A 14,866-nucleotide genomic window follows, 5' to 3' on the forward strand; every position below is an offset into this window, starting at 1 on the left:
TTGAGAGCAAACTAAGTTTTCAGAACAAGGGTACGGCACACGAAAATAACTGATATTACTTTGAACCTCAAATACGTGTATTTGTTTGTTCCTGTTGAGCGGGACCCAAGGAACCGTTGAGGTTATCGAATGGAAACTGTGTACTGTAAATGAAGCATGGTGGCTTGCAAAGACATCTATTGTGTACTTTCTATGGATCTCTGACTTCATTGGTGAGTTTTGCTTGTTTTATTTCAGATCCATTGAGTCTGTTGTGTCAGCAATATGGACATCCATATCTCAGTGATTTTTCGGTTCTGATTCAGGCCGTGGGGTTTGAAGTAAAGAAGACAACACCAACTTATTCTGTAGCGATGCTAAATGCAATACTCCATTGTATATATAGAAGTGCTCAAGTCCTTTTATTTCTGTAACCATCTAGTGCCACATTCAAAGACTAAACATAAATTCCAACGACGTTGACCATGAGGGTGGAGAGTTTATTACTGGCATTGCAATGCCTGTTGGGATTTGTGCACTATAGCGGAGCATTGTCAACATGCAGTCCTTTAGACCTGGAGCTAATAAAGAGAAAGCGCATCGAAGCCATTCGAGGACAGATTCTCAGCAAGCTACGACTGTCTAAGGAACCAGAAGTAGATGAGGAAAAGGAGTTACAAAACATCCCAGCAGAGCTCATCTCGGTGTACAACAGCACCGTGGAGCTAACTGAGGAGCAGGCGGCGCCTCCTGAACAACCTAAAGAAGATCCTATGGAGGAGGAATACTATGCTAAAGAGGTTCACAAATTCACCATAAAACCGAGTGAGTGGGTCTGTCCTTTCTCTATTGTCTAGTCTGTTGATTATTGAATGATTACAGTGCGCTAAATGGCTAAAATGCCATGTGCCCAATGATTTCCTCAGAGAATTGAGGGTGTGTGCAAATTATCTGACCACAAACAGGAAGGAAGGCTGCTAAGAGAATGCTAATGAAGTGACTCAGATCCTGAGAGTTCCTTGGTAAACTACAGTACCACTCAACTCCAAACATCCCTTGATCTGTTATTGTCCCTTAAAACCTTATTTGGATAAAAAAAGACAACACTGCACTGGTTTGGGGGTGTTTTGGTGTTTGGTGTCTGTAATAAAAACCACTGACAATGACAACAGTCACTTGTTTTGCCACACACACACGCACACACACACACACACACACACACAGACAGAGACAGACAGACAGACAGAGACAGGCACACACACACACACACACACACGTACGTATGTATGTGTGTGTAATTTTTGGATCAATAATAGTAATACTTTTTGGTCAGCATGAATGCATTAAATTGATTAAAAGGCACAGGAAAGACATTTGTAATCTTTTGCAAAAGATTTCTTAAAAGCAAACAAAAAAAAGTTATTTTGAACTTGCTATTCCTCAAACAATCATGAAAAAGTATCATAGTTTTCAACAACAATATTAAGCAGCACAATTGTTTTCAACATTGATAATAGGAACTGTTTCTTGAGCAGTAAATCAACATACTAGAATGATTTCCGAAGGATCATGTGACACTAAAGTAATGGCTGCTAAAAATTCAGCTTTGCCATCACAGAATAAATTAATAAAACTTCAAAATGTTTTACATTATAACTGTTTTACTGAATATTTTTGAGCATAAAAACTACCACAAATGTATGTGTATACATATAAAAAGTACATGTGTAGTTTTTTGTCAATATAAATGCATACACATCTTTCCAATTGACGAGCTTAAGGAATAAAGAACACTTACACATTTGAATTTTGATTAATTTTAGTAAACCGGTTTGTTCAATAGATTCTGATTCATTAGTATCATCATTGAGATCTTACCTAATGTACTTTTTTGAGATCTTACCTAAAGCACCAACATATTGTTTTTACAGAATGACTATTTCATTGGTACTTAAATACAGAACCCCGGTGTTGTTATTGTCACTATAATACTGAGATCTTCCCCCACAAAAAACATCCTTTGTTTTTTCCTTCTTTCTGTGCTCCATTCAAACAGTGTCATATTTCCAACATTTTTGCTTTCTATTTTATCACCAGTGGGGAAATCCTCGGACATGTTCTTATGGTTCAACATCACAGATATAAGCCACACATTGGGTTTAAACCGCACAGTCTCCCAGGTGGAGCTCCGTCTGCGCATCATATTGGTTTCAGGTGCTCTTGTTTCAGAGCAGAGACTGGAGTTGTATCAGGTCATAGGGAACAAGTCACGCTACCTGGAATCACGCTTTATTTCCGACCAAATGGCAAGCAAGTGGCTATCGTTTGATGTGACGCAGATCTTGAAGGACTGGCTGCAGAGAAATGGTGAGAATCAGTGCTGCCTGCCAAATGGGACCATGTGTGTTTTTGTGAGAAACTAACTACCATCTAATGTCAAATTAACCTAGCATGGAAAGTAGCTCATTTAAAACACATCAAATGGCCAACTCAACTGTATCTAATCATTAAAATCTTAAATATCATAATCTGTTAAATTTAAATCTTTTAAATTTAAATTGAATCTGTTAAAAATAAAAAAGGTATTTTATTTAGGTTTCTAATCTGAATTTGGCGGTGTCCCACATTTTGCATTCAACCTTACTGCATAACTTTTCCCCTTTTATTTATTGGTAATGTTTATTAATATCTGCAACACAGTGTTATTGTTAACTATACCTAAAAATCATATTTAAAATAGTTTGTGGTAATTGAAATAATGAGCTGAAAAATGGAAATATGTCATTTAAAAAAACAATGTTTTTGAAGTGCTAAAATGACTAAAACTGAAATAAAAATCAATTAAAGCTAAACAGAAATATAAAAACCTAATGAAAACTAATAAAATGACAAAGGCACATAACAAAATTTATATTATTAGTTAAATTAATAATGAAATACAATGGAAAATATAAAAATAAAAACTAGATCAAAATATTATTATATAATAATACTAATACATAATACTAAAATAACACTGCTGCAAACTAAAATGTGTAGAACTTGCAAACGTGTTAGTCTTTTGGGTGTCGTTCTTTTTGCATTTACATTTTAATATTTAAAATGTTTTATCTATTTATTTTAAAGATTTTATCTATTTAATTTTCATGTTGATGTAATGTTTATTGCTAGAAAAACAAACAAACACACAAATCAGGATGTAATGTTTATTGCTAGAAAAAACAAAAAACAATCAAACAAACAAACAAACAAACAAACAAACACACAAACCAGGGCTTTAACCTGTATTTAGACATGTCCAAAAACTTTTCTAACAGGGCTGAAAAATTGCAACCGTTTTAATAATAATATAATTATGAAAATAAATAAATAAATAAATAAAATAGTAAAACTATTTACATCATGACATCCTGAGGATGATGATCAACATTTTGAAGGTTCATCTTCAGATGATTATTTTACTTTTTATATTACAGAAAACACTGGTACTGTAAGAGTGATGTATCTGTTTAAAATAAGTGTTATTACATATATGCATTGTATACAAAATAAAACTTTCTCTAAAATTTGTTTCATAGAGGCAGAGCAAAGATTTCAATTGAAGATGGGGGATAACTGTGAACCTCAGAAGACATTTCCAATCAGAATAGCAGGTTTGTGAATTAAAATGAAATCCTGTGTTGATGTTGATAGAACAAGCTAATATTTCTCTTTGTGTTTGCAGGTTTGTTTAGTGTAAGAGGTGACACAGAAACCTTATCAGAACATATGCCAAGGTCTCACATTTTAGTAATGTCACTTCCTCTTGATGGCCATAGCTCATCAAAATCTCGCAGAAAACGTCAAACTGAAACAGATCGAGTTTGTACCGAGTGAGCCTTTTATGAGTCGACATAAAGTAAAATTGCTATACTTTCTATATCAAAAGCCTTACAGTGTGCCATCTTCCTGTTAAATGCAGTAAGTCTGACAGCTGCTGTGTGAGAAGTCTGTACATTGACTTCCGCAAAGACCTGGGCTGGAAGTGGATACATGAACCTTCTGGTTATTATGCTAACTATTGCACTGGCTCTTGCTCTTTCGTCTGGACTTCAGAAAATAAGTACTCACAGGTAAGAATCAGGACTGACAGATGCTTTGAAATGTTTTAGAACTGGACTGACTGGAAATATGGGTCTGATATTGTCCAATTTTCTTTGCCTACAGGTTCTTGCGCTGTATAGGCATCACAATCCTGGTGCATCTGCTCAACCCTGCTGTGTACCTCAGGTTCTAGACCCACTGCCCATCCTTTACTATGTGGGCCGGCAACATAAGGTCAGAATAGATTTTATTGATGTTTTTGATGTCACTTTCATCAGTGGTCAACAGAAATATCATCTAAATAATGCTCACTATAACTTTCCCCAGGTAGAACAACTGTCAAATATGATTGTGAAGACCTGCAAGTGTTGCTGAAAGCCTTATATCTGTTTGGTCCTGATGAGCAAAATCAAGAGAGGAACATTTTGATGCAATTGCAACCCAGTATTTTCTGAGGGGAACTAGTTTATTCCTGTTGTTTGGTCAACTTGTCCTTTTCATTTTACTTGACTCCACTGTACCACACTTAGATGTACTGATTGTCTTATACTGTTGTACATTTATGTTGAGAATAACACTCTACATATGCTGTGCATGTTGTCATAAAAGTGGTAATATTCATTGTTTGATATAGAGGTGTTAACTATTATTTAGCAGAAAATCAAATTGTGACTTAAAATTTTCATCACAGTTCAGGTGTAGATTATTCTGAATTAAATTTTGCATATAAAAACTATTGGACACATGTTTACCGTATTAAGTGGAATATGATATTTCTCTGTTCTGTTTTCAGCAGACTGTTTATATACTTGCAGGTTAACAAGCATTGCTTACTTATTACTTAATTATGCTGTTGACATTGAAAAACCTTCCTTGTTTTTAAATATGTGCTTGCAAATTATTTTAAATTATTTTCTAAAATTACTTTTGTTGTTGTTGTAATGAATCCCTCTGAAAACACAGAAAAAAGTGTTTTAATATCACAATGTTTTAGCTCCAAAAGTAAGCAACGTTGTAATGTAGTTCAGGTTTTCGAAAGTCTGTGCTGTTGGTGTCATTTTATTGCCGTATACTGTATTTGTGATCACCACTGATTGTTTTTAGTGCATGTTCTTGCTCTGTTTTTCCCAGAATCCACATTTGTTACAGGTGTTCAGGAAAGACAATTTCCTGCCAGCTATTTTGTTGTGGCTTCACAGCTGGCAAGGCTTTTTTATTTGTTGTTGTTTGTTTTTATAAAGGAAGTGAATTAAAAGTTTGTGCACTGTGTGGTAGATTACTGCATTTTATGTAATTTATTTTACTGTTACTGAAAATATAACAGAATTAGAGTCATCCAGAATTCTGATGAATTATGTTTATATCAGTTTGCTATATATATATATATATATGAAGAGTTCAGAAGCAAAAGCCTCTAAGTGCCATCTGAAATTTTCATCTACACTCTTCAAAATAAAGGTGCTTCAAAAGGTTCTTCAAGCGATGCCATAGAAGAACCATTTTTGGTTCCACAAAGAACTATTCAGTCAAAGGTTCTTTAAAAAAACATCTCTTTCTAACCTTTTTATAATCTGAAGAACCTTCTTTCGCCACAAAGAACCCTTTGTGAAACAGAAAGGTTCTTCAGATGTTAAAGGTCCTTTATGGAACCCTTTAGACAAAAAGGTTCTTCTATGGCATCGTGAAGCACCTTTATTTTTAAGAGTGTAAAATGAGCATTTTTATCAGACTCCTATATTTATGTTCATTTATTTCACTTTAATGGCATAGAAAAGGACCTATACATTGCCATTAAAATAAAATTACTGAACCTAAACATAGGAGCCTGATAAAAATGATAATTTTAGAAGAACATTTCAGATGGCACTTAGAGACTTTTGCATCTGAACTCTTCATATATATATATATACATATATATATATATATATATAAAGCATTTGTATATATTGCATATATATGCATATATTGCATATATATATTGCAGTTTTTATGGGACTGAAGTTAAAAATAGACAAAATGTGTGTATATGGTCTCTTTATTTTTGTAAAAAAATATAAAAAATATTGTTAATTTAGATGTTTAGAATTTTTTTGTTTTAGTCCTTAAAATGTCAGATGGTAATCAGAAAGAAATGCTTTCATCCTTGGCAAAAAAATATTAATGTAACAAGTAGGTACGGGGTTGAAGACTGTAACACATTTGAAGGGATACATTGCCTTCAATTTGAACTTTCAGTTTTGTTTCTTTTTCATATCGTCTCCTTTCTGGGTCAACATATCTGCATGTCCAGCACTGTCTTTCTGCGACTAATGTGGGTGCAACTTCTGATGTAGGATGCTTGTCAAAGTTTAAGTGGACATATTACATCAAATATTGTATTTATAACAAAAATACGAGTTTTCATGATTTTGTTAAGTAGCTATATATTTACTGAAACCAAGACTATTTTATATTTTTTAAATTAAATTATTAATACATTTATTAAATAACTCATAAATAACCCTGTCACGAGTTTACAATCTAGAAACAATGAGAAATCTATATATTTGTGTCGGGGTTGAGTGGGGTTTTTCTCTCAAATCGGCCACTGCTCCTCATGTAGTGTAGGAGAGCAGACATATGGCAGCAATACAATAAGTATATTGTATATACTTATGGATTACAATTAAATGTTGAAAAAAATAATAATAATTTTCCATCTTAAGTTTATGTGACGGGGGAAATGTTGTTAAGCTTGACTGTACCCTCCCTGACAACCATTTTCTGCACCACTATTAAAGAGACCTGAATGACATTCGTTTTGGATAAATGATGTCACATATGGGTGGAGTCTAAATTATTATATGCCTAGAATGGTAAGTGTGACGAAGTTGAGTTCATACTAAGGGAAATAACTTTAAAGTTTTTTTTTTTTTTTAATAAAATATTTTTCACAAGAAAGCAAGGAACATAAATAAATGCTTACATTATTGCCAAAAACTATAGACACTGTGCACATTTTGTTAATAATTTTCTAAGTACAATCTCAGTGAATTGCCTCATTGGGACATGACAAAATGTTTGGTGTAAGATAGAAATAGAAATAAGATCGATTATTTTATGATAAAAAAATATTTAAATGCAGTAATTATTTTTATTCATAATAATGGTCATACCAAAGTATTGTGAAAAGCTTTTAATACTTACTTTTTGGTGAACCACCACTTCAAAAAGTCTGAGAGACAGAAATGTTACCGAATCCCAGGAATTACCCAACAGGAGAGGTAAAGAGTTTGAGGATATTCTTTAGATTTTTGTCCTATGCTGCCATCTAGTGGAACAACTGGAGTGAAGCTATTTTAGTTCTATTTGCACTTTCCACAAATGAATGGAAATGAATACAGGTTCTTCGACATGATTCTAAAGTGGTTAGATCAGGGCTGTCCATTTATTTATTTAAAAAGTAAAAAGTGAAATAAGTAATCTTGGTTTTTGTTTCTCAATGAAAACATCATTGACTTCAGTAATGCAATATTGTGAGCATGATCCCTGAGAGTGGGGATTTGATTACCAGAGTTAATTGCAGTGTTTTATTACATATGCCAAACTCTAATCTACCTGCTGGTAGAGTAATAGTTCAGATACATTACAAAAAGCCTATACTACATTCACTGCAGTGATAACTAGCCTACTTTCTGCTGTCCAAAAAGGTTTAAGATACTGTACCTTTTAGTACTAGTTACAATACCAGTTTATTAGCTGGATTGTTTTACAGATTTCTTTATGATGGCTTTGATTTATCAAGAGCAGAGCTTGCACCAACAAAAGCTTGCATAAAATCACTGGTGTTTTACTTCATGTAATCATAAGTGTTGAGGTGGGTATGACTGTGGATGAACTGCAGCTAGATAAACAAAATGACCCTAGACACTGAACAGATACTGAAAATAAGATATGGAGAGCTCTTATCTTCCCTATAATTCACTCATTTACATTCAAAAAAACTGTGGCAAGTACATGTCAGAGCTTTTTTAAATGTAATTTAATGTCATAGAAGTCAAAATTTACAGTATTGTTTTCATGTAAGCATGTCAGTATATTTTGGAAAAAGTCAGTCACTTCCAGATGTAATTATTACATTCTTTTCAGATGGAATGAACTGATGACACCTGTTCTTCACCCTACCATTCCTGTACAGTCTTGTCCCACACTAGCTGTCCATGCGGCTCTTTGGCTCCTTCAGGCAGCATTGCCAGATAAACAGGCGTTTCTGCGCCTTCCTCTGGACTCTTGGTAGCATTTGGTCCAGCCATGTCTGTTCGCACCCATCCTGGACAACAAGCATTCAAGAGGATACCATCACCTGGCCTTGTCTCGGTAAGAACTCGAGCCTGGATCCTTGATAGCACAGTCACACCGATCTAAAAAAGACAGAAAACAAATACACGTTTAGTTTGGGCCTGCTTATTGCTAAAACACACTACCCAACAAATCAGACACCTTAGTATGTCAGGGACAAATAAAGATGTTTGTTACTTTGGTGGTGCCATAGGCAGTGTTTGGCAAGCCCTGAGCCGTATGATTCCCTGCCTGTGCAGCCTGAACAAACTCTCCCATCAGCAGGCACAACTCCTCCTCTGACAGATCTTTATTTCGGAATCTGTCCAAAGGTAAACATAAAAACAAATTAAATACTCAGCATGCTGTGTACTTCACCTTATCACTTATTATAAAAATATATTCACACACTTTGCCTGTAGTTCAGGACTGCACTGGTCAGGGGATTTCTTGCTAACAAAGCTGGACACATTGACCACCCTAGCATTATGTCGAAGTATCGGCAGAAGAGTATGACACACCCACAGAGTTCCCCAGAAGTTGGTGCGCATAGTCACCTCAGCCTGTTCTCCAAATGGTTCTGTTGCGGAATCTAGAAAAAGAAGAGTATTTGAAATGGCTGTAATATAAAATATAAAATATAATATAATATAATATAATACAATACTTTTATTAAAAGCTTATTTTATTAAGCCAAATGGTATCCTTCTGCTAGAAGATATAAAATGTGTTTTTGTGTTTAAAAACACGAGATGCAGGGCAGTGAAAAGAAAAAAGAAAAAAAGAGTAAGGTCTAGAGATGTTTTTTAAAAGCTGAAATCAATTGGGAAAACAACTGGAAACATTGCAATGGAATTGAAAAATGCTTTCTGTGTGAATGGCCTCTTACATAACAGAATGTTGCAAGGATTTTAGCACAGAATGATGTATGACCATCATAATATAATATAATATATGTTAAAAACACTATTTTAGCCAATTCCTAAAGTAGTAGAATGAAAAAAAAACACGCAAGGTCTACAGTTTTTAAAAAGTTAATATCAAAACTTGAGCTGCACATTTATAAAACTTTGTATCATGCCGCAAAACTGCAAAAGACGTGCAATATATATTGCAATAATTAATATTATATTATAACATAATATGTTATTGTAATTTATACCATGATCTGTCTAAGTATTCGATTCTGATTGGCAGGCAGGTATGCGTTAAAACAGTTTAATGCACAGGCAGTTCCAAGTCAGTTTAATCACCGTTCTATATCAATGCACTGCTTTAATTGATGGACACAAACACACACACAAACATAGGAACACAGGAAACTTGTTGTCATCGCTGCCCCGCGACTTACATTGATGAAATAGCTTAAGTTACATATTCGATAGCCACCTTATATTCCTCAGCAATGAGGTTTTTAAAGGGGTCATATGATGTTGCTAAAAAGAACATTATTTTGTGTATTTGGTGTAATGAAATGTGTGTATGCGGTTTAAGGTAAAAAAAAAACACATTATTTTCCACATACTGTACATTATTGTTTCTCCTCTATGCCCCGCCTTTCTGAAACGCGTCGCAAACGAGCATCGCAAAAAATTGCGACTATGAACGTGGTTTTGCGCAGCTCGTCAGTGAACAACGGGACAAAAACATTAAAACCCATTATAAACGAGGCATTTGTTGCATCCAGTGGGGACATAATTACGGATTATAATAACATACTGTCTTTTTACTCGTTGCATCGCATCGCGCCGCGTGAACATAAAGCCATGTCTGCATTTGTGATCGGAGAAATGACAAACAACAAGCGCTACTCTACACTGCCCAAAACTTGCGTTTGAATCATCAGTGGCAAATTCTTTAAATATAAAAAAACGTACTTACAGTCTGTGAGTCAGAACAGTCGGCATTGTAGTCTACTCTACCAGGATCAGGAAACAGTCCTCCATAAAATGTGCTGCACACATCTGAATATTTGGGTTGAAGTGTTCTGGAACAGTGTTGTAAATACAACTTAACCACTGATTTCTAGTCGTGTCCTCTTTTGGAAGGCCAAACAAAGTAGTTTCGCTTTCACAACGAAACATAGCATCACACACGGCGGGCTAGAGTGAGCGGCGGCGGCCTACAGTGAGCGGAGGCCGGTGGGCTTGAGAACGGTGCGGCCGGAGGGCTTGCGGCAACCACATGTGACGACCCTGGGCAGGACTCCGCTTCATCCACGGTGAAAGACGATCCGGCGATCCACAGCGCGAAGTTGATGTATTTCCTCAGGGACCAGCACGGATCAGCTCTAGGCATGACGAAGCAGATATCGTCCTCTTTTGAAAGGCCAAGCAAAGTAGTTTAGCTTTCACAACGAATCACACAGCTAATCTCTGTCTGATTTGCTATAGAGCTAACGAGCCGTAACTGACGAAAATAACCATCATTTTTACCCTTCCGGTCAAATATTGCACTGCAGACATCATTCAAACAATCAAACAACAGCTTTTACTTTTCAATGCTGGCAAATTGATCATGGTATAAGCGGGATAATGCACAGCTAGCTGTGCATCAAACGATTTTAATGCACGACGTGTAGGCTGAGAACCACCCGACGCGATGCCGAGAACAGCTAGCAGTTCATTATCCTTTACGAATTAAGTTACAGCTATTATATATACAATGTTTTATTATGTAATGTTTTAATTGTTCTTTGACACTTCTCTGTTGAATAACAGGTCATTCAAAACTAACGTTTGAAGGCAATTCCCGCGTTGTTGATAAGAACATCGAGGCCGCTGTACTTCTCCAGAAACTTTTTCAGTTTCAGAGAGCTTCCTTGGTCACATATATCAAGTTCATAGAAGATTATGAAGCATCCTTCAGATTGCAGTCCAGCAACCGCCTCTTGTCCCAGTTTCTCATTCCGTGCAGTAAGGACAATATCTCCATTGAAACCTGCTTTGCACAGCCCTTAAACAATCGCCAGTCCGATGCCTTTATTTGCCCCTGTAACTACAGCCACTCTTTTCAATTACAGGTCTCTGCAGCAAAGTAATGGGAGTTACCAGATCGGGGCGTTTTTAGACCATGTTTCCTGATTGGCTGACGTCATAGTGACGGTAGGTTTAGGGGTGGGGTTAGGCAATGGGGGATCATTTTGATTGCATGATTGAGAAACACCCTGCAGTTTGCAAACACCCACAAATTCAGAAACGCCCACTTTTGCTCTGCAGAGACCTCAATCTCACTCTTTTGGACATTGTGGGTTTCTGTAGTCTGCCGTTAAATCACGAAATAAAGGGTCTGCTGTTGAGCTTTGAAATGTTATTTTCTGGAATGTTCCGTATTTGCACAGCGCGCAGCTGCTCCTCCTCTAAACCGGATACAAAAGAAACAAAAGAAAGTGCAAGTCATGCTTACTTATCATGTGGATAAACTTTATTGATAGCTTTATCGCTCAGGTGTAATTTAAATGCACATTATATTAAATGTTATAAAATATGATACTATAGTTATCAGCAGACTTAACAGTAATAGACTATATCAATAGATGCTAAAATTGAAAATTGCAAAACGAGAAACACACTTTCAAATAAATATGGCAATGAGGAATATATATTACAATGAAAGAAAAACAGTTTGTCGTTTTTGTTTAGGCTATATATCCCTGGAGGAATAAAACTTAGATAACCCCAATGTAAAAAAAAAAAAAGATCTCGAAGTAGTAAATTGAGACGGTTCAACAACTATTAGCGTACTGGGTTTTAAAAGAAATATAATTTCAGTGATTCCACTTCAATGTGTTACTTGCTTTTTATTTGTATTTAGTTTTTTTTTTTAGTATAGCTGCAAATGATATCTGCAAATTAAGCTTTCAGGTAAAAACAAATTTTATGTCACAAAACATTACAAACTCGACAGGTCTGCCTTTTTAGTGTCAGAATCAGCGAGTGTGAGTCAAGAGGGCATGTAGAGAAAGCATTTAAAATCTGTCTTGTTAATTGTGTTTTGTCTTTATTTGCTCCCATCTGCTGTTCAAAAAATGTTTTCAAAATATTTTGCAAGTTGAAGATAAATTCACAGATCCCAGGCTACCCACATGAAAAAAATACTATAGTAAATTAATTAAATAAAATGTAGTAAAATTTCCATAGTAAATACTATTGTGTTTTGAACCATAAAGGTACTATAGTAAATTGCAACTTATGAATGGTAATTTTCTGTAGTAATTCTACTATAGTAATATAGACAAATTACTTTAGCCATTACTGTAGTACATTTTCTAACACTCCAGTATAGGATACTACAACATGACAGTCTTAACAGCGCAAGTCAGGGCAAAACATATACTAATACAAAGCACGCAAATTCCTAAAAAATGGACAACACTAAACAACATCTTAAGAAGTAATTGCTTTTTATTATTTTTGTGCTTGGCTGCATTATTTAACCTGACATTACTGTCACGCAGAAATGGGAGTCTGGCCTTGGCAGCCCCTGAAAAAAACACACACATAAAAACACGCACACACACACAAGTGAATTTATTACTGGTAGATGCACTTTTATGTGTCTTAATTGTTATTTCCTAAGTCTTTCTTGGGATGGACGGCTTAACTGGAGTGCCTTTTGATGACTGGACCCCAGTCACTGAATGTTTTCAGGCCCAGTGTCTGTTGATGCAGACAAACATCAAGGGTTGACTTGGCCGGAGTAGGGGCTAGCTCAGGCAGTCCTGACTGCAGAAGACTCTCCAGCCTCTGCCCAATACCTGCTAGGACTATCGGTCAACCCATATCCATGAACATCTCTTTTTTCTTTAAATGTGGAGTGCAGGTCTTCAGTGCTTTTATTTTAGACTCTTTCACGAGTTCACACTTTCTTATAATTAATAAAGGTTATGCATATTTGGCGTGCTGTCCAGGGAGAGGGCTCCGAGCTTGGCAAGACTCCTGAGCCCGGGGCACCCCCCACTGTCCGGGGAGAGGGGTCCGAGCTCGGTGTTCAGCCTGGCCCGAAAGCGCTCCCCCAAAAAGCAATTTAAAACAGGACAGCAGCCAGATACGTGCATTTACGACCCCCCAAAACAAGGCTTAATGTTAGAGGGGTGCTGGACGTCCTTTGGTGAACATTTATTGCGGCAGTAACTAGGAAGGTTTAGGTTTTGTGGAAGCGTTCTGTGCTGAAAGAGAGAGGTAGATAAGATAAGATAAGATAGAAAAAGGCTCCGGCGGGAGCGGTCACTACTGCGGCAGAGGAGAAATACAGAAAAGGCTCCTGCGGGAGCAGTCACTACTGTGGCAGGGTGGAAATACAGAAAAGGCTCCTGCGGGAGCAGTCACTACTGTGGCAGGGTGGAAATACAGAAAAGGCTCCTGCGGGAGCAGTCACTACTGTGGCAGGGTGGAAATACAGAAAAGGCTCCTGCGGGAGCAGTCACTACTGTGGCAGGGTGGAAATACAGAAAAGGCTCCTGCGGGAGCAGTCACTGCTGCGGCAGTGGGGAAAATAGGGAGAAGGCTCCTGCGGGAGCGGTCACTACTGTGGCAGTGTGGAAATACAGAAAAGGCTCCTGCTGGAGCAGACACTGCTGCGACAGTGGGGAAAATAGGGAGAAGGCTCCTGCGGGAGCAGTCACTACTGTGGCAGTGTGGAAATACAGAAAAGGCTCCTGCTAGAGCAGACACTGCTGCGGCAGTGGGGAAATACAGAAAAGGCTCCTGCGGGAGCGGACACTGCTGCGGCAGTGGGGAAATCCAGAGAAGGCTCCTGCGGGAGCGGACACTGCTGCGGCAGTGGGGAAATCCAGAGAAGGCTCCTGCGGGAGCGGACACTGCTGCGGCAGTGGGGAAAAACAGGTAAAGCTCCTGCGGGAGCGGGGTGCTGTTGGAATGGCTTGATGGGCCATTGTGGATGGATTATGTGATGTTAAGGGGGTTGGCTATGGTGGGTCAAGGGTTCGACTGAACGGGATGGGCTGGCTCTTGTGGGAGCGGTCACTGCTGCGGCAGTGGGGAAATACAGATAGGCTCCTGCGGGAGCAGAAACTGCTGCGGCAGTGGGGAAATCCAGAGAAGGCTCCTGCGGGAGCAGACACTGCTGCGGCAGTGGGGAAATACAGAAAAGGCTCCTGCGGGAGCAGACACTGCTGCGGCAGTGGGAAATACAGATAGGGCTCCTGTGGGAGCAGACACTGCTGCGGCAGTGGGGAAAATAGGGAGAAGGCTCCTGCGGGAGCCGACACTGCTGCAGAGCGGAGGCGTGCTCACGCTTGGGGTGGCTCCGGGAGCGGAAAAAAGAAGAGAGGGGGAATGGTGGGCGTTGGGGAAAATACAGCTATGGCTCCTGCGGGAGCAGATGCTGCTGTGGCAGTAGGGAAATACAGATGAGGTTCCTGCGGGAGCAGTCGTTACTTGAGGCAAAAGGGGCGATTGAAAACTCCTGCAGGAGCGGGGTGCTAAATGGAGATGGGCAGACTAGAAAAAGGGGGGGGGGGGCGGAG

The 14,866-nt window shown here is 37.9% G+C and overlaps 2 protein-coding genes across 2 annotated transcripts; one reads left to right on the forward strand and one right to left on the reverse strand.

Annotated features, from left to right (window-relative positions):
* Positions 1-5,319, forward strand: LOC107573058 (transforming growth factor beta-1). The gene is made up of 8 exons (XM_016259495.1): positions 1-212; positions 422-804; positions 2,077-2,346; positions 3,558-3,632; positions 3,704-3,851; positions 3,941-4,091; positions 4,186-4,296; positions 4,390-5,319. The coding sequence occupies exons 2-8, from the start codon at positions 465-467 to the stop codon at positions 4,435-4,437; spliced, it is 1,143 nt and encodes a 380-aa protein (XP_016114981.1). The 5' UTR covers positions 1-212; positions 422-464; the 3' UTR covers positions 4,438-5,319.
* Positions 5,320-8,133: 2,814 nt separating this feature from the next.
* Positions 8,134-11,386, reverse strand: LOC107573060 (carbonyl reductase [NADPH] 1-like). Its single transcript, XM_016259496.1, has 4 exons — positions 11,116-11,386; positions 8,791-8,971; positions 8,578-8,701; positions 8,134-8,462 (listed from the first exon to the last, which is right to left on the reverse strand). Exons 2-4 carry the CDS (start codon positions 8,928-8,930, stop codon positions 8,223-8,225), a joined length of 504 nt encoding a protein of 167 aa, XP_016114982.1. The 5' UTR covers positions 8,931-8,971; positions 11,116-11,386; the 3' UTR covers positions 8,134-8,222.
* Between the last annotated feature and the right edge of the window lie 3,480 nt (positions 11,387-14,866).

Source organism: Sinocyclocheilus grahami, unplaced genomic scaffold, assembly GCF_001515645.1.
Source record: "Sinocyclocheilus grahami isolate Dianchi unplaced genomic scaffold, SAMN03320097.WGS_v1.1 scaffold1857.1, whole genome shotgun sequence".
NCBI classification, from domain to species: Eukaryota; Metazoa; Chordata; class Actinopteri; order Cypriniformes; family Cyprinidae; genus Sinocyclocheilus; species Sinocyclocheilus grahami.